General features: G+C 42.0%; 1 protein-coding gene across 1 annotated transcript in view; it reads right to left on the reverse strand.

Moving 5' to 3' along the window:
• SV2C (synaptic vesicle glycoprotein 2C) overlaps nucleotides 1–20,316 on the reverse strand; it is a 215,456-nt gene that overhangs the window by 161,273 nt on the left and 33,867 nt on the right. The window contains exon 2 of the mRNA XM_082624126.1: nucleotides 9,794–10,474. Coding sequence (XP_082480252.1) covers nucleotides 9,794–10,373 — 580 coding nt within the window. The 5' untranslated portion in view covers nucleotides 10,374–10,474. The remainder of the gene's footprint in view (nucleotides 1–9,793; nucleotides 10,475–20,316) is intronic.

Here is a 20,316-nt window from a genome sequence, read left to right on the forward strand (position 1 = left end):
AAAAATAAACCTCAGCAACTTCTGGGCCACCAATACACACATGCTCCCTGGTTAGGACTGGGACTGAAGCCCCCTGATGGAAGCATTTTTCATAGCCCTAAGTCCATTCTAGGTCCATTCTCTCCAACTCTATCGTTCTGAGGCATTAAAAGGCAGTCCCTCATTTCTCAACATTTCCCAAATATTTTAAGCTAGTTTGACAGTTTGACACGTGATGTGCTAAAATAAACCTCCTACTAATCTGAGTGAGCTTAAAATACAACTGTAACTGCTTATGTAAACGTTTATAGAGTTATATTTGCACTTTATTTTTTATTTTTTAAAATAAATTTATTTATTTATTTATTCTTTTGGCTGCGTTGGATCTTCGTTGCTGCTCGCGGGCTTTCTCTAGTTGTGGGGAGCGGGGGCTACTCTTCGTTGTGGTGTGTGGGCTTCTCATTGCGGTGGCTTCTCTCTTTTTTAATTCATTCATTCATTCATTTACTTATTTACTTGTTTATTTTTGACTACGTTGGGTTTTCGTTGTTGCACACAGGTTTTCTCTAGTTGTCACGAGCGGGTCTACTCTTCGTTATGGTTCGCGGGTTTCTCATTGCAGTGGCTTCTCTTGTTGCGGAGCACAGGCTCTAAGTGCGTGGGCGTCGTGCTTGCAGCACATGGGCTCAGTAGTGGTGGCTCGTGGGCTCTAGAGCGCAGGCTCAGTAGTTGTGGTGCACGGGCTTAGTTGCTCCGTGGCATGTGGAATCTTCCCAGACCAGGGCTCAGACCCATGTCCCCTGCACTGGCAGGAGAATTCTTAACCACTGTGCCACCAGGGAAGTCCCTATATTTGCACTTTAGTTATACTTTCCCCTTGATCTTTTTTACTCTTTTGAATATTCTGAATCTGCCCTAAGTTCTTGGAGGGGTAAGACCATGGTTTCCTATCTCCCTTCTCCTTCGTATCTTCTGAGGTTCCTCACTACCCAATGTTGATCCCCAAGTAACAGGGCCTCCAGGCGCAAAAGGCACCTCTGTGTGACTGGGAAAAGGTGCTCATCTGGGTGGATGAATGACAAAAGGAACCTCTTTGGAGTAGAAGAATTAGAACGTCAACCCTTCCTCCAGGGAGGTGGAAACAGCCCCAGCCTGGGTGAGTGGCTTGGTGAGTAGAGGAGGGCTGGATTCCAGCCCCTTCATCACCAGCCTGGTGTCTTTGTGCAGGTCACAACCTGCACAACTGTACGTGGCAGCCCCACAAATTAAGCTGGCTATGGAAATTACTTTCATTAGGATTTGCAACAGTTTTCTCATCTGTCAGCTTCTCTTTTTCCAGACTCTGTCTTGAGAGTAAAAAAATAAATTTAATGGTAGAAATAAGCATATTCCAATATTGAGAAATATTTGCTCATTCCTAATATGCACAAGAAGACTGCATTTTTTTCATTGTGGTAAAATATTCATAAAATTTATCATCTTCACCATCTTTAACAGAGAGATGTGAAGATAATTTAAGGAGCATTACATTTTATTTTTAAGCAAATTCCTTACATTTAAAATTTTTAATTGGAAGAAGTCATTGTTTGCCGATCATTTTGTATTTGATTACAGACCTTAGTTTTGAAATTGAAGGTAAGAACTATACCCAAGGACCTCTTTTACTTTTCCTCTCACAACCTTAAAAGACCAATAAGAAATTTCAAAGTGTAAGGTAAGAATGTCAGTTTGCAAATACGTGGGTTGGGAATACCTACATCAGCAATTCATCAGACTAATGCTTCAAGACGAATGTAATCAAATCGTTTCCTACTCTCTGAAGCATTCTGCAGAAAACTTAAGTCCTATAAAAGCCCTTGTTATGTGAGAATATTGAGACATTAGATTTCCCATGAAAAGGTGCAGTTGCATCTTGGTGTTTAAAATTCAAACCTACAAGTCTGTATTATTTGTATTTGGCTTGATTCAGTTATTGGATGATTCACAATTCTGACTGCCTTATTTAAATCAAAGTCCACAATTAACAGATTCCCTAATCCGATGACACATCACCAAGTTCTCCAGTGCCTTCACTGTGAGTGCCAGACTGAATTAGGATATGTAAAACCAGTACTCCCAGTGGATCAGAATCCTCACCCAGGAATAATCTAGGACTTAGCGATATAGGGACTCAGGATGCAAGAATCAGCCTTCAGGTTCAAAGCTGTAGTGTGGGAAATCCCCCAGGGACCATCCAGGTGACAGAGGGCATGTACCATCACGCTTTCACAGTCCCAGAACGTACTTATTGGTGAGTTTCAGGAATGCAACACGGAGTTTCTGTTCACTCCTCTCCTATAGACTCCTTGGATGGAGGGATCTTTTCAGGTTACTTAGTCCGACTCCATTTGGATGTCAGAAGCCTCTCTTTTCCCAGGAGCATGTGAAAGACCCAAGGGAATAAGACCCAGGAGTATAATGGCAAGGAATTATTGAGTCTTCTTTTCCCATTTGGCAATAATGAATCCAAATAAGATTTTGTTAGTTTTGGTGGACAGAATGTTCTCTATGAGTCAGTAATAAGTTTTTAATTCCAATCGGGATCACTATGACAGCAAGAGGCTAAACAGAGCCAGAGGGTGCACTCACAACAGAGATCAAACCTCCCTCCAGGATACAGAGGCAGACGTAGAGAACAATGGGATTGGGCAGGCTGCAGAGCTGCTGATCCTGAAACCTGCCGCGTACACTTTTAGGGTACAAAGCTAGGTTTTAAGAGCACACCTAGATGCCAAATGATTAAAATCTTAGAATAAAGCTAAAAGAGGAAAAACTCTGCATCACTCTTTGTTATCAGCTTGGATATGCTGGTCCCCTGGCAGCACTGGGCAGGGGTGATACACACCTGGAAAGATGCTAAGTACACAGGGAGGAAGTCACTACACTCTGCTGGCAGTCTAGTGGTAAACAACAGTCAATGGGACTTAAAAAAGTGGATCTCAGAAACGTGAAGCTTTTCTCCCCCCGACAAATACAGACATCTAGATATAAAGCAGCTAGAAATCCCAGCAAACTAGTTCTTGTTTTGTTAATAGCTAAAGGAATAAGGGACCATATGGAGGGATGGAGAAAGAAATTAGGTTTGAGTTCAAGTCATATCCATCCAGCCCAGCCTTCAAGGAAAACTACCCTTTCTATAAGTGGTAAATAAAAATTAAAGAGAGAGAGAGAGAGAATTCTGTATGTTCTAAGGAATTCCACACCATCCAAGTAAAAACTATAAAAAGAGGTTAAAAGACATGCTTAAGGCTTACCAGAGATCTTTTTTTCTGTTTTATTTACTATCGTATCTCTAGAGTTTAAAACAGTGCTTGTCACATAGTAGGTGATGTAAAAGACCCAAGGAAATAAGACCCAGGAATATAATGGCAATAAATTATTGAGTCTTCTTTAATTTTAATTCTTTTTTCAATAAATTTTTGTTGAATGAACACTACAGTTGTCAATGGGAGATACAGGAATGCCAAAGAGTCCGACTTGAAATGATTGATAGCAAAATATTGAGTAAAGTGAAAATCACTGCTCCATTCCTGGCCAGAAATATATCATAAACTCACAAAAATCTGTATTTATTCTAGAATTATTTAGAAATATTTTTAAAACTTTCAAGAGCTTCCAAAAATGAAAAAAAAAGGTCAAGTAAAATTCCATACATACAAATATACTCTTCTTAATGCTTTAAATGTTCTTGGTCTAGCTCTGCTTTTGCCCAATATGCCAATCAAATCTAGCCATTATTGTAGATGTTTTAAAGGAAAACTAGTACGTACTGCAGATGGGATATTTCTCTGGGAAACCCAGGTGATGACCCAAGTAGGCCTCCCAGGGTGATAGCTACTTCCTCCCAATCCTGGTCTGGACCTCAGTTCTACATATTCAGAAACCAGACATGTCATCACACCAAGGAGAGATCCATCTCTCAGAAGCAGACTCCCAAGAGTCAACCTCACCATAGACTGATGGAAAAAGCCCAGTTAGTAAAAAAAAAAAACAAAAAAAACAAAAAAAACCACAGAATTGCCAAGAAGACTGGCATCCTTTGGGAAGCACATTCCTGATGGGCAAATTCTAGAGAGCTAAACTTTAATCTTCATGTTACTTTGGAGCATAGAGTTAGAACAAGAGGTCTTAGTTACAGGATTCATATCTTCACGAACTCTACGCCAACACTGCCTAATGCAGCCTTCACTATGATAGGAATACATGTAGCCCTCAAACCAGACAGGTTAAATCCTTTGGTTAGGGGACCCCAACCCCAAGCAGCATTTAGAAGGGCATTGCCAACATCTGTATCTATGACTTTCCCTTTTGTGTTCCTCCATTACTGATGAATTCCCATTCAAAATAACACATTTTAATTTAGATATGTCTATATCTTCAATGGGGTCTTAAAGTGTTAATGATCTCAGAGACTGTCATTCATTCATTCAACAAATATTTGTATTAAGGTCTTTCACAACTTGCCCCACAACTTGACCTTGTCTGCGCCAACAAGATCTGCCTGTCATGGCGAACTCCCCACAATTCCCCACAAAGTTCAGATCCTTTGACAACTTTAACATCTTCCTGGAATGCCATTCTCCCTCTTTTCTTCCTGGTAAACTCTTATTTATTCCTCAAAACGCTATTTAAACATCACTTCCTAGATTAATTTTTTACCACTTCCCAAAGGAATTCCTCTGTGATTCTAAAGCATTGTGCTCAATAACTCTGTCATGGAAAAAACATAATGTACTTGCATTCTCTTCACAAGGTACTTATCCCACTGGAAAAAAAAGTTCCTGGATGACACAGATCACAATATACTCATCAGAATATCTCCTGATGTACATTGTCAGGTATCTGGTTCACAGTTGGTGCTCAACTAATACTTATTAAATGAAATGGCCTTGCTATTTCCATTTTGCTTAACTCCTTTCACTTTTGAATCCTATAGTAATCTGGCTTTGTCCCAACTACAGTACCAAAACTCATCCTGAAAATCACCAGGCCATGTTGAAATTAGGCATTATAGTTGATAAATGATAGAAGAAACCCTTAGATGATGTTTAGTTATCATTTAGTTCAGGCTTAGTTCCCACTATGCTTTGGTTTAGAATATATTATATTCCATCTATTTTGTACTAGTCAACACTTGGCCATGATAATGTTTTAATTCCTAAAAATTACTAAGCTTTGTGATCCCCATCCAGAAAGCAGGTAGACCAATAATGATTAGGCTCCCTGCTTCACTAGGTGGGTCTTAGGAGGAAACAGCCCCCTCTGAAGGAAGAGCGCAAGGAAAGAGCAGCCAGTGAGGTGCTTGCTGTGCTCTGATGGGCGAGCGCTGGGATGAGGCTGAGCCTGGTCATGCCTTGAGGCTGATACCGCCACACATCCTTCCTGTCTGGGGCTTTCCGTAGAACCCAACCTGCCCTGCTCAACTACTCTTAGACAGGAACTAAGATGTGGTCAGAGAGGGCTCACTTACACAGCATCAGCTGTGAGGCACAGCACTGTGAAGGGAGAATGCTTGATGCCTGTGCGACCCTGTGACAGGGGCTGGGAATCTGGAGGATGTACTGTCACTTCACTCGATACACAGACTCTTCCCTTAAAAAAATCTTCCTAGCCTGGCACACTGTGTTTGTTTGAAGAACCATTAGTAGCAGCCAAAACCTTCTTAAAATGCCAGGCCTGAGGAGCCTGTCTCTATCTTTACTACAAGACTGGGCAGCACCCAAGAGTCGCACATCCCTTCCTTCTTCCAGCAACTTCCGGACCTCCTCTCTCTCCTGGATGCTTCTTTTCAGCCTCCTTGATGACATTTTCCTCACCACCAGTCCCACAAGTAGTATTTGGCAGGAAACCTCCCTCTCCCTGGTTAAGGTCGTGGGCAGTTTCATCTTAAATGAGATGGCTCTCAAAATGCTCGATATCTTAGCCCAAATGGGCAGTGGCCCATTGGGCGCTCTTCTTTGGTTGCTCCCCCCCCCGAAATCTCAAAGTGATAAGTCTAAAACTAAACCTTTCTTCTTTCTCCCTCATGCTAAAACCTATACTCTGCATTACCTAACTTGATGAATTGCCTTCCTTTCATAAACTGCCCTCTTCCTCCCCCTTCCAAACTAACCAATGACCAGATCCTTGCTGACTCTACCCCTGGACCAGCTCTCCAATCCATACCTTCCTTCCACTGCCTTAGTCAGGTCTGTACCCCTTACGTGGTCTCCCAGCCTGAAGTCTCTTTATTTACACTTCTCTTCTGGTTATTTATACTTGCTTCCTTGTCCTGGCGGTGTGCAAACATCTGTCATTTCTCCATGCTGAACTATGACTTCCCTGGATACACAAACCCTCTTTTGTTTTTGTTTTTTGTCCTATTATCCCCTGTGGTAACATTTATTATGCTTTGCACATAATAAATTCTCAATAAACAGACTTTGGCAACAGAAAATGGATTATCTTAAAGGGATGGTACTTAGTCCCCCAAAGGACAGCTCATTAGATAATTAATTAAATATTTTCTCTAACCTCTTCCCAGCCTGATTAACAAGGTTACATATGCACACAGGCCATAAGCACGGACACACGCACACGAGGTATGCCCTTGACTACCTGGAAGTCAATCTTCTAGCAAACACAAAGAGAGGAGCTATCTCCCCCAAAATTAAAACATAAATTGGTTAGCATTCTTCATTCCTAGTTTTCCTCGAGGGAAATGACACAATGCTTCGTGGCAAATGAGAAATTATTTTGCAAATTTATCTCCTCCCAAGGCTATCAAACATGGGTCATGCATCTTCCTCTCTTGCATTTTGATCCCATATAGTGTGGTAATTATATTACAAAGCTATTATCCCATGAAATGAAAATGGCAAAACAATTTACATGCTTGTCTAAAAAAGACTCCATCAGAATGCAATTGTAAGTGAAATTACAACGGCAAATTAATTGAAATGCGAGTCCGGAAGGCACAGTTAGGAGACCATTAAAATGCTTCTGTGGAGGACTCACAACGTGGAGTGAAACCACACATTCCTGGGGCCACATTTTTAATTCACTAAAGTAGGCAACATTTACGAAGAGATGAAAATATCTGCGCTCCTATTGTTCCCCAGCATTATCTACACTTGTGCATGCCACCTGGGGGTGTGTAGCACCATCAGGGTTTATGGGTTTATGGGACAGACTGACAGGAGCCCCACATGTGATACTGCACTTCCATTCAGCACAGAGAAGATAAAGGGCTAGCTCAGCTTAGATTTTTCTGAAATGCTTCCAATATAAAAGCTAGGATCATAACATGAAAAGTTTGCTACTCTAAATTTAAGCCTGCAAGTATTGAATATTTGTGTAGATGTATTTCTAACTATCTGTCTTCTTAAAACATTCTGCTCATATATTCCATTAGCAAAATCGTGATAAATATTTTGACTCCGAGGCTTACAGTGGGTAGACTTGCTCACCAAAGGAAAACACAAAAAACAAAATACAGTGCTACGTATGAAACAGATATGCTGAAATGATCAATCTGACAAATAACTAAGGACCCTCCTCTGAACCTGATTTGCATTTTGATAGTTGAACACACAAATGAATCCACCAGCAAAAGCCATGCAATATACGTCCCCACTCCCTCCCCTTCACCCCTCCCGGCTTCTATGGATCCATCTCTTCCAGGTATGAAATTAAAGAAACAAATGCCTAAGTCAGACAGAGAAAGACAAGTATCACATGATATCACTTATATGCGGAACCTAAAAAATTAATACAGATGAACTTATTTACAAAACAGAAACTCACAGACAGACTCACAGACATAGCAAACAAACTTACTGTCACCAAAGGAGAAAGGGGGGGAAGGGATAAATTAGGAGTTTGGGATGAAAATATACACACTACTATATATAAAATAGATATACAACAAGGACCTAATGTATAGCACAGGGAACTATACTCAATATTTTGTAATAACCTATAATGGAAAAGAATCTAAAAAAGATATATATGTATAACAATCATTTCGCTATATACCTGCAACTAACACATTGTAAATCAACTATATTTCAATAAAAATATTTTAAAAATAAAATTTTATAATGAATATTTAAAAATAAAAAAAGAGACAAATGCTAGGAGTAGATCATATAAGAGAAACAAGATGTAAATCCTTGTCTCATGCATGATTCTCTCTCTTATGTTGTCATAGAGCAGGTAAGTAGATGACATTTAATTTTTTTTCCACAGAAAAATTCTCAGCATCAATAATTGTAACATTACTTAATAGAGTTACTAAACTACAAAAAGATTTGTATGCTTTGGTTTTTCAAACTTTAGTTTTAAAAAGTCCCTTGGAAACAGAGACACCAAGTATTCTTTCTTTCTTTCACAGACTCTGAAACACATAAAGGTTTAATATGCACATAAACATGTTCTCTGAGGTGAGCTGAGCAAAAGGGGTTTGAAAGGCCTCATGACTTAATGTACCAAGTGTTTGACGTGAACCTTAAGCTTTGGGGATAGTCTGCTGTGCGCATGTTTCTTGACCTTCTTATTTTCACTCCCATAGGCAAGTGGGAATGTTAACTACAGCTGTGTAACCTTGAGTGCACAGTAACTTTAAAATAAAAATCAAACCTGCTCTCTAGCTATTTTATAGAGAGGTCATATTATTTTAACACATATAATTTAAATATTAATATGATTCGAAATCGATTTTTAAGTCCTATGAGGAAAGGAAGTTTTTCCAGTGTAGGCAAAAAGGTACAAACTTGGAAAAGGAAAAAGTCATCTAGAGACAATTCTATAAATAAGGGTAACTGAAAAAAACCAATAAGCAAACATACACATAGATTATAGAAAAAATAAAAATTGTCAGAGTCCCGAAATTATTTAAACCATAAAGTTATAGATAAATTTGAAATCACATTAGTCAGAGTTTTGTAGAATTAACCTCTGTATTTAGAAAAGTGTCAGGTAAGTTTCATATAATGGCTTTGAAAGTTAATAAAGGAGAAACTAATGCAACATTTGTAATAGTGTTAAGTTAAAATGTATTGCTCTAACTTACTTCAAAATGCATAAAAATAGGGCCTCCCTGGTGGCGCAGTGGTTGAGAGTCCGCCTGCCGATGCAGGGGATGCGGGTTCGTGCCCCGGTCTGGGAGGATCCCATATGCCGCGGAGCGGCTGGGCCCGTGAGCCATGGCCGCTGGGCCTGTGCGTCCGGAGCCTGTGCTCCGCAACGGGAGAGGCCACAACAGTGAGAGGCCCGCATACCGCAAAAAGAAAAAAAAAAAAAATGCATAAAAATAGGGGCTTCCCTGGTGGTGCAGTGGTTGAGAGTCCGCCTGCTGATGCAGGGGACACGGGTTCGTGCCCCGGTCTGGGAAGATCCCACATGCTGCAGAGCAGCTGGGCCTGTGAGCCATGGCCGCTCGAGCCTGCGCGTCCGGAGCCTGTGCTCCGCAATGGGAGAGGCCACAACAGTGAGAGGCCCGCGTACCGCAAAAAAAAAAAAAGCATAAAAATAAAAGTGGGATTGTTGGATAGATAGATAGATAGATGGATGGCTAGGTGATAAAGAAAATACAGTAAATCTTAACCAGAGAATCTGGGTGGTGGATATATATGGGCATCACTGTACCATTCTTTTGATTCCTTTGCATATTTAAAATTTTTCAAATGTTGGAAAAAATGCAGGGCTCCATATGAAAAGTATTTATTCTATTTGTTAACTGTCCTCAACAAATAAAGCAGTTTCAGAACGTGTCTCTCTAACACGATGCACTCACCTAGCCATCCGGATCCCGAATCTGGTATGCACAGGTCTGTCTCAGCACTGGGCAAAACAAAGCCCACGACAAACACCTCCACGCCATCCGCCATCAGGGCCATGCCGAGGACAAAGAAAAGGGCCCACTGGAAGCGGCCGTGACCACACTCTTGGATTATCAGCTCATACTGCTGGGCTAGTTCTTCCTTGTCAGCTTTCCTCTCTGATTCCAGCTCCCGGCGGTCCTTGTACTCATCGCCCTTGGGCTGCCCCACTGCCACAATGCTGTCTTTCCCTTGGTTCATGTTGGGGATGCCCTGATACTCCCCTTCGTAGATTTCATCGTCTTCATCGTGACCCTCAGTTGCTTCACTGGAACCTTCATCATCATTGGCCTCCCCATTATAGGTTTCTCCCGGTGGGTAATAGTCATCATCCTCTTCCTCGTCTTGGAACCGACTGTAGGACCTCTGGGTGTATTCATCCTGGGCCCGGTCCACTGCTTGATTCACCTTCTTTACGGTCTGTTTCTTCACCTCTCTGGCAATGTCCTTGGCACCCTTCATCAGTGAAGTCCTATCCTTATAGGAGTCTTCCATCTTACCTCAACTGATGGCCAATGAGAAGATGGGAATTTTTCACAGACTCTGGTCAGTGGTTCAGTCCTGACAGCATCATCCACTTTGGGTTCAAAATGGAACTGCAAGAGAAGAAAACCCACAGAAGATATTTTAAATTTTTTCCAAGTCTTTTTCACCATCTAATTCTTGGTCTCTTTTCACTGGCCCCATAGACTAAGACACAGAATTCACTTCTCCTTTCTTTTGAGCACTCAGTTTGCTGGTTCTCTGCTCAAGTGAGATAAGAACTTAGAGTATTTAGGGTTTTTACTATTATTATTATTGTTTTTAAGGAACCCTGTCTCCTGGGTAAGTTTGCATACAATGCACAAGCATTCCCCTGAAAATACAACAGAATATCTTACACCTTTATAAGTACATCCAACTTATTTCAAAAGTGCTAGAAAGACAGACCCCGACTGAGACAAGTAATATTGCTCACAGATACATACATACGCTGCAAAGGCAAACCCAGAATAGTAAAAGAATCCCGTCTGACCTCATTTCCTCACAATGAAAAAACAAACAAACAAACAAAAAACTAAGCAAGCATCCCCATATACAATGCTATCAAATCATATATGGGTACACCTCATTTTACTGTGCTTTGCTTTATTGCACTTTGCAGATACTGTATTTTCAACACATTGAAGGTTTGTGGCAGCCGAGAGTCAAGCAAATCTATTAGCGTCATTTTTGCAACAATATTTGCTCACTTTGTCTCTCTGTCACATTTTGGAAATTCTTCTAATATTTCAAACTTTTTCCTTATTTGTCATGTGATCTGTGATCAGTGATCTCTGATGTTACTACTATGACTTGCTGAAGGCTCAAGTGATGTTTAGTGTTTTTTAGCAATAAAGTATTTTCTAATTAAGGTATTGTCTATTATTTTTTAGATATAATGCTATTGCACACTTAACCAACTACAGTATAGTATAAACATAACTTTTACAGCACTGGGAAACCAAAAAAATTTGTGTGACTTGCTTTATTGCAATATTCACTTTACTATGGTGGTCTGGAACCGAACCAGCAATATCTCTGAGTTATGCCTATAAATATTTATAAAATACATTTCCTTTCTACCTTCATTGCATCTCCTTCCAGTAAATGATAACAGAGACTCACATGGCACCCAAAACTGACAATGAGTATTTTCCCCGAGTATGGCAGTCATATCTGTAGGAAATTGGAACGGTTCATCAAATGATTTGACAGACATTTTTGATAATCACTGAATTAGAACATGTGACTTGTCCAGTGGGGATGTGCCCTTTCAGAAGCCACCCCCAGGCCAGCAAGAACAGGGAAGCCACTCCTTTCCCAATGCACCCTGTAAGAACCCCAGGCTTTGTCCCTACCTTCTTCATCTCTAGACACCCCCCCCCAACACACACACACTGCCTGCCACCTTATCTGACTGCAATTAGCTGCTGCCTTGGATACCAGAGTCAGCAGCCTCCCAGGACCCACCACTTGGTTTCCTTTCTCATGGACAGCCCCTTAGGTCCTGGCTCAATCAGGCTGACTTCTTTCACTTGTCCACTGAACTGTCTGCTCTGGTGGCCCAAGTCAGCCAATATCAGGCCCACCTTGCACAGAAATGATATGAAGGTGAAAAAAATCATTCTCCCCCATCATTAATTCCCCAAGCCTTGTGCTGTAGCAGTATTCCAAATACTGATTCATATAATGGCCATTTCTACTCTGTTCTTTTGCATCCAGTGTAAAATACTTGGTAAGCGGCTATTACAAATGTACATTTAAACTGCTCTTCCAGACATGACAGACACACCCAGCAATAAAGACAAAAAGATGTTTGTAAATGGATTGGGCATCATTACCACTGGATACCTGCAAATGGCCAGTAGGCAAACGGAAGCATGGCTCTGCTCAGGCCTGTGTTTTAGAAGAAGACAAAATGAAATGAAAATAAACATATGATTACAAGGCTTTTTTGCCAAATGTCTTAATGATGTTCCTGTTTGTTCTCCCTTTTCTTTCCATTTTGGAGAGCTGAGAGGCAGGGGAAGGGAGAGATGGGAGGATCCATATGGAGAGTAAGATGGGAAGGCAGTGAGAAACGAGGTTGAGGATGGAGCACTCAGAAAGGTAAGGGGGAGGCAGGAAAAGAGAGAAGAAGGGAGGATGACGATAGATGATGTTGGCGATGGAGAGATGTCTCCTACTTTAAAAATGAAGGGCAGCATTAAAAGATTTCACACAACAAATAGAGCCAACTGGTCTACCATTCATAAATGGACGATTAAATCAGACACGGCACATCAGCTGCTTCCTGGGCACCATGGCAGCAAAAACACCATTAAAGGGAAAGATTGGTGAGTGTGAAAGCAGAGCCTGACCCCTGTAACATGCCATCTACAAACAGCATGCTGGTTAGTAATGGAAAGCTTCCTCAATTGTTTTTTTCTAATAAACAGTAAAGAAATTGACTGTATTTGGCTTTCCTGCTTTTGTTCCCAGGCACAAATATTCTTATCACAGGCTTTAAGGGGCTCTCACCCACCAAAATTTCCCAGTATGGGAGCCACGTCGATGACAGAAAACAGGCATGGTGTCCTGAAAGTCATGATTGTGACTAGAAAATGGATAATTCTAACTCCCTAAGGAACCTAATCACGTGAGTAATGAAAAGACATTTAAAAAATTTTACAATTAAACATTTTGGTTTTGAAAAAGAGAAAAAAACACTCCTTGTAAAACTGTTTTTGACTCTGAGGTTAAAACAAAGCCGGTGTGTATGTAAGTTCTCTTTGGGACTCTGGGTTCCTCAGCCAAAAATCGAGGCTCCAGTTGATTTTTGGATCCTTGATGGAAGAGATTAGGTCTTACAGTTTGTAGTCTCACTAAAGTAAAGCAGATTTTTCAGTGCTTTTGCATTAAAACGGGCAATTAGGAATACTTATTCAAAACTTCGGTTTAAATCCAGATGTTTGTAGATGTCGCCATTGGAGGAAGTCTCGGGGAAGGGCAGGATCAGGGGGTCTCTCTGTGTTATTTCTTAGGACTTCATGTGAATCTGCAAATGGCCCCAAAATAAAAAGTTAAACCGGAAAATAAGTTTCTACCACCTATACCTGGAAAATATGCAAGATGTTTGGCCAGTGGGCAGATTACTCAGGGGGAGAGTTATCTATGACTATTACTCTTTCTGGTAAATGGAAAAATGCAAAAAGCTGGGCTCATTCCAAAGGTCACCAGGAAGATGGCAGCCTGGGATCTATGCTGGAAGGCCAGGCCTGTCTTAAAGCAGCAGTTCTCAGGTGTGGCTTGCACACCAGGGGTGGCCTAAGGGATGTCCATGAGCAGCTGCTTATCACATCATCAATGTCTGCAAACAATATACCTCTGTTTCAGGGTGGATCACCCAGTTACACCACATATATGTGCCAGGCACTGTTTTAATGAAAAACGGTTAATTTAGTGCTTACTCTATGCCAAGAATTGTGATAAGAATTTTACAGTAAGTGCCCTACATAGGAATCTTCAAGTTGTGAACTGTCAAAAGATGCGAACGTGTGTTTGCACGTCCAATCACGTAAGTTAGTTCGTGTGTCCGGCGTACATTGTCACGTGCGTGCATCCTCTGCAAGTGGCTGTGCTTTTGTGTACTTTATTGTACAGTACTGTATAGAGTAGAGTAGTATAGTATCTTTATATCAAGCCCAGGATGTTCAGAGGCAAGGGTAAAAGCAGCGGAGATGTAGCTGGTACTGCTAAAAAGCGCCAAGCGATAACAATGGAAACAAAAGTGAAAATAATTGAGTGGAGCGAGGTGAAAAGATGCTAGACGTCGCTCGTTCTGACAACATGAACTGTTCAACCATCGGCATTATTCTAAAGAACAAGGACAAGATCATGGAAACGTGAAGTCTGCTGTGTCAATGATGTCGACAATAATATTGAAGAAACATGGAAAAGTGATGGAGGAGATGGAGAAGCTTCTCAGTGTGTGAATGAAGGATCAGCATCAGCAAGTCCTGCTCAGCTTAATGCTGATTCAAGAGAAAGCTAAAAGCCATTATGAAGACTTGAAGAAGAAACACAGTGAAGAATCAGAGGGCATGTCTTTTAGTGCCATCCACGGCTGGTTTTATGCATTCAAGGCTGAGCCAACCTTCATTCACAATGTAAAAGTAAGTGGTGAGGCGGCAAGTGCAGATACGGTAGCAGCCCGTGAATTTCCTGAAACGCTTCGAGAAATTATTGATGAAGACACGTATTTACCTGAGCAGGTTTTTAATGTGGATGAGACAGGGCTGTACTGGAAGAGGATGCCAGACCAAAGTTACATCAGTAAGGAGAAAAAGTTGATTCCAGGCTATAAAGCAGCAAAGGATAGGCTAACCCTGTTGTCTGGTGGCAATGCTTCCAGCGATATAAAGCTGAAGCCTCTCTTAGTTTATCATTCAGAGAACCCAACAGCCCTTAAAAACATAGCCAAGAGAGCCAAACACTCTTCTTTGTGTTTGTGTGGAAGAGTAACCCCAAAGCCTGGGTTACCCAGGCCATTTTCCAGGACTGGTTTTTCCACCACTGTATCCTGGAGGTAGAGAAATATTGCTTGGAGAAGGACATCCATTCAATATTCTTTTGCTGCTCGACAATACTCTGGGCCACCCCCCATTTATGGACGACTTTCATCCCAAGGTCAAAGTAGTGCATCTGCCATCAAATACTCCATCGCCCATCCAACCTATGGACCAGGGAGTTATAGCGACTTTTAAGAAATATTATTTACATCATGCTTTTCATCAGGGAGTAAAGGAGAGTGATGAATCAGGAACAACCTTGAGACAATTTTGGAAGGACTATAACATTTACAAGGTCATAAAAAACACTGACTTTGCTTGATGTGAGGTTACAGCCGTCATCATGGGGTTTGGAAGAACCTCTGCCCACAGTTTGTTCACTGTGGCTAGCCAGCATTTCTCTATGGATGATACAGTGCATAGACTCACATTCAGAAGCGACCTCTTTGACCTGAGTAGTGAAACCAGAAAGCCGTCCAGTCATGGAGGCCGCTCCGGTGGTGCATATACCAACATAAAATGACTAATTCAGTTTTCCTGATGTGTAATCATTCAAAGACTTGAATAGTTCTGCAGCTATGGTGTTGGCTGGCAACAAAACTGCACATAACATATCCTCATGTACATCATCCTGAAAAAATATCACACAAAAACAAGCATTTTTGGGCTTCCCTGGTGGCGCAGTGGTTGAGAATCTGCCTGCCAATGCAGGGCACACGGGTTCGAGCCCTGGTCTGGGAAGATCCCACATGCCGTGGAGCAACTAAGCCCGTGAGCCACAACTACTGAGCCTGCGCATCTGGAGCCTGTGTTCCGCAACAAGAGAGGCCGCGACAGTGAGAGGCCCGCGCACTGCGATGAAGAGTGGCCCCCGCTTGCCACAACTAGAGAAAGCCCTCACACAGAAACGAAGACCCAACACAGCCATAAATAAATAAATAAATAAAATTTTAAAAACAAGCATTTTTGCCTTATTGTCAGCAGCGGTAGGCTCGTCAACCTGGATTGCGTATCATGGGGACTCATTAATCCTCTCTAACAATTGTGCCTCAGTATCCTCTACTATTTCATCAATTCATCTAGTTATGGTGCTAGGCGAAAGAGGAACACGTGCCACCTTATGAACTGCAGCTTCTCTTAAAAGTTCATGACAAATGTCCTTAGCAGCAGGCAGGATCAACTCGTCACCAACAGTAAGGGGCTTCTTAGCTTTAGCAATGCTGTTAGCCACTAAGGATGATGCTCTCAGCACAGACACATTTGATGACGTGGTGGCCTTCAATAATTGCTTCTGTTCTTCATGTTCACATTTTTTTCTTTTGAAAAACTCCAAAGCCTTCTCTTTTAATGCAGGGTGCTTGGTCTCCACGTGGCGAAGCAGTTTTGAAGTTTTCATGGTTTCGTTGCATAGCTGGTCGCCACATATTATACAAAGCAAGTTTGGAGAATGTGAATCACCTGTTGCAATGAACCCATAATTTAAGTAGGACTCTTGGTATCTTCTCTTAAATGCAGCTTTCTTCTTGTTGGCAGTCTTAGAGTCTTCTGCTGTCTCATCATTGGGTCTTTCCCCCTTTTCAAAGAAGCTCTCCAGTGATGTTTGTTTTTTACTCATTTTGGCTAGCGTTAGCTTGCGGGCTTACCAAAACTGTGACTGAGACAAGTGTGCAGTGTGGGAAAGAGGCGTGGATGGAAGTGGTAAATAAAATAATGGGTGGGCCACGTGTGGACTAAAATAAGTGTCGGATTTTGACTTAAAGCCTACCACCAGCTGCAGCTGTACAATTGAAGTACATCAACTCACTTGCCACTATAAAGCCTGCCACCAGACGCAGCTTAATTGTCACTTGCCACTCACTGATAGGGTTTTGATATGAGTCTGCAAGCAATTTATTTATTATGGTCTCTATGTGGTCAAACCTCTCTGCTAATGATAATCTGTATCTGCAGCCACTCCCCAGCTCTGGCATCACTGCCTCAGCTCCACCTCAGATCATCAGGCATTAGATTCTCATAAGGAGCGCACAGCCTAGATCATGTGCAGTTCACCGTAGGGTTTGCAATCCTATGAGAATCTAAGGCCACCACTGATCTGAGACGAGGCGGAGCTCAGGCGGTAATGCAAGTGATGTGGAGCGGCTGTAAATACAGATGAAGCTGCGCTTGCTCTCCAGCTGCGCACCTCCTGCTGTGTGGCCCGGTTCCTAACAGGCCACGGACCGGTACTGGTGCATGGCCTGGGGGTTGAGAACCCCTGTCCTCGAGTAATGAAAATAAAAACAAAAGGGACCTAATTAAATTTCAAAGCTTTTGCACAGCAAAGGAAACCATAAGACGAGAAGACAACCCTCAGAATGGGAGACAATATTTGCAAATGAAGCAACTGACAAGGGATTAATTTCCAAAACATACAAACAGCTCATACAGTTCATCAAAAAAAATGAACAACCCAAGCAAAAAATGGGCAGAAGACCTAAATAGACATTTCTCTAAGGCAGACATACAGATGGCCAACAAACACATAAAAAGATGCTCAACATCACTAATCATTACAGAAATGCAAATCAAAACTACAATAAGGTATCACCTCACACCAGTCAGAATGGTCATCATCAAAAAATCTACAAACGATAAATGCTGGAGAGGGTGTGGAGAAAAGGGAACCCTCTTGCACTCTTGGTGGGAATGTAAATTGGTGCAGCCACTACAGAGAACAGTATGGAGGTTTCTTAGAAAACTAAAAATAGAACTACCATATGACCCAGCAACCCCACTCCTGGACATATTCCCAGAGAAAACCATAATTCAAAGAGACAGATGCACCCCAATGTTCATTGCGGCACTATTTACAATAGTCAGGACATGGAAGCAACCTAAATGTCCATCAACAGATGAATGGATAAAGGAGATGTGGTACATATATACGATGGAATATTGCTCAGCCATAAAAAGGAGTGAAATTGTGCCATTTGCAGAGATGTGGATGGACCTAGAGACTGTCATACAGAGTGAAGTAAGTCAGAAAGAGAAAAACAAATATTGTATATTAATACATATATGTGGAATCTAGAAAAATGATACAGATGAACTCACTTGCAAAGTAGAAATACAGACACAAACATAGAGAACAAATGTATGGATGCCAAGGGGGGCAGGGGGGGTGGGATGAATTGGGACATTGGGATTGACATATATACACTACTATGTATAAAATAGATAACTGATGAGAACCTACTGTATAGCACAGGGAACTCTACTCAGTGCTGTGTGGTGATCTAAATGGGAAGGAAATCCAAGAAAGAGGGGATATATGTATACGTATAGCTGATTCATTTTGCTGTACAGCAGAAACTAACACAACATTGTAAAGCAACTATACTTCAATAAAAAATAATTTAAAAAAAGAACATAGTCCAAGAGATTTGGTGCAATACACCATCTAGATTATGAATATGTTTATTCTGGCAAGAAATGGTTGTTGAAAGGCTTATTCAGCACAGGTTTGAAACCTCTGGCCTTTATATTAACTGTCCACAAAAAAGATCAGCATGCTGAGCTCCGGACTTCGGTGGCCTGGAGCCAGGCTCTGGAGACAGCAGAAAGATCAGAAGATGGACATGGCCTTGTAGAAACTCTAAGTGCCATGTGAAAACATCCACATTGCCCCACTCCAGCCCCTGCACCCAGAGACCGGCTCCAGGCAGCGCTGGGGGCGGCAGCAGTGGCGGGGTGCGGGCTGAGGAAGCTGGGCCTCAACACCCTCCCTCACCCCCATACCCCAGGAGTTGTGCCTAGTCCAGGAGGGGCTGGGGAGCCCCATGGAGCTGAAAGTCGCATTCCGTGGAGGTGCGAATCGCTGCTGGAACCTCAGTGCTGACGCCAGCAGTCGGCTAACATGTCTTCAACAGTGTGATGTTGACAGGCTCCCTTTCCTTCTATGATTGCTCCACGTCACAGAGTGAAGTCAGTGTAGACCTAAGGCAGACCTATGCTCCACTTGCTTCATCAACAGAATATGCAAGTTCTGCAACGAACACTTGGTCATTCCTAAAATTATACAGAAACTCCACAACATCTCTTGAGCAAACGGGTGTCCTAGGCAAATTAGAAAGACTTAAATGATTAGACATATAACAGTGATCTTGTTTGTGAGTCAACACACATCTGGGTTCTAATACTGCTTTTGCCACTTACTACTTTTGTGACACTAAGCATGTTATCTGTGGTCTTTAATCCTCAATTGCATTATCTGTAAAATGGGAAATAAAAGTGCTGTTGGGAGGATTAAATAACATCAAAAGGCAACACTTGGCACATGGCACCTACTCAGTAAATGCTAGGTTACTTGAAATTAAAGAAGAATAAAAGAATGTCTTTTATAAATATAAGTCATCGTCCAGCAGGAATAATGCTGGCAACTTCCTGTTCTGAAAGGGAAAATGACCATTAAACGTAGGTTGGCTGTGCTCTTCTCTAGCCAGGAGCACAGGATGGGGAGTCACAAGGGAGGTGACTCAGGCTCTTTCAGAAAAGACTCACCCTGGGTATTTATGGCTGTTGCTGAGATACACACTGAGGTTTAGCCTCAAGGAAAGCTCCAAGAAGAATGACTGTTTGCTTGTCTTTTCTGAGCGAGTCAGGCAATGTGATCAGCGTACCTGTAGAGTTTTAAAGCAAGTCTGTCTCATTCACATTACATTGATAACAGCAAAACGCTTTCTTCTGGACCTGAGTTAACTCCCGTGGATGTCAACAGGAGGAGGGAATACACACACACACCCAGGCTTGCACTGTTCTCCCCTTAATGCCTAGAAATGATGAGTTTGCTCTTTCTGCTTTGCTCATGTTTTACTTAGTAAATATTTCATTTTGCAAGGTTCCTAGGATGTGGCTACAAAAGCGGCAGCCTTTGTTTACTTCAGCACCTCCCTCCGAGCACGTAATAAAACCCCCAGAGCATTATCCTCACGGGATGCATTCCTCATTGTTCCCTTGGCTTGTGGTCTCCAGAAGGGAGGCACCAGAGACTTCCTTACTGCCACCACCGCTCTGTGGCTCAATGTGGGCGCAACTTTGTGACCAGGCGTCTTGGTGCACAAGTCCCCAAGACGTGATTCGTGAAGCAAGAGGACTGGACTCAGGGTTGACTCAGGGTTCCACGTTTTGCTTCTTAGTACAAGATACTGCTGCAAGTTCAAGGCAGCCCCTAGAGAATGGGTGCCCTCATCTCTTTTCCAACAAAACCTGCTCCTTTACGGTCATAGGGGAAAAGCCGCCCAACTAATTCACACAAAACATATCAATAAATGGCTAAGGAGTCCCTAAAGCACTACTCCCTTCCCTGAGGTATTTCTCTTTGAATTCCT

Source organism: Mesoplodon mirus (assembly GCF_964341445.2).
Source record: "Mesoplodon mirus genome assembly, chromosome: 5".
NCBI lineage: Eukaryota > Metazoa > Chordata > Mammalia > Artiodactyla > Ziphiidae > Mesoplodon > Mesoplodon mirus.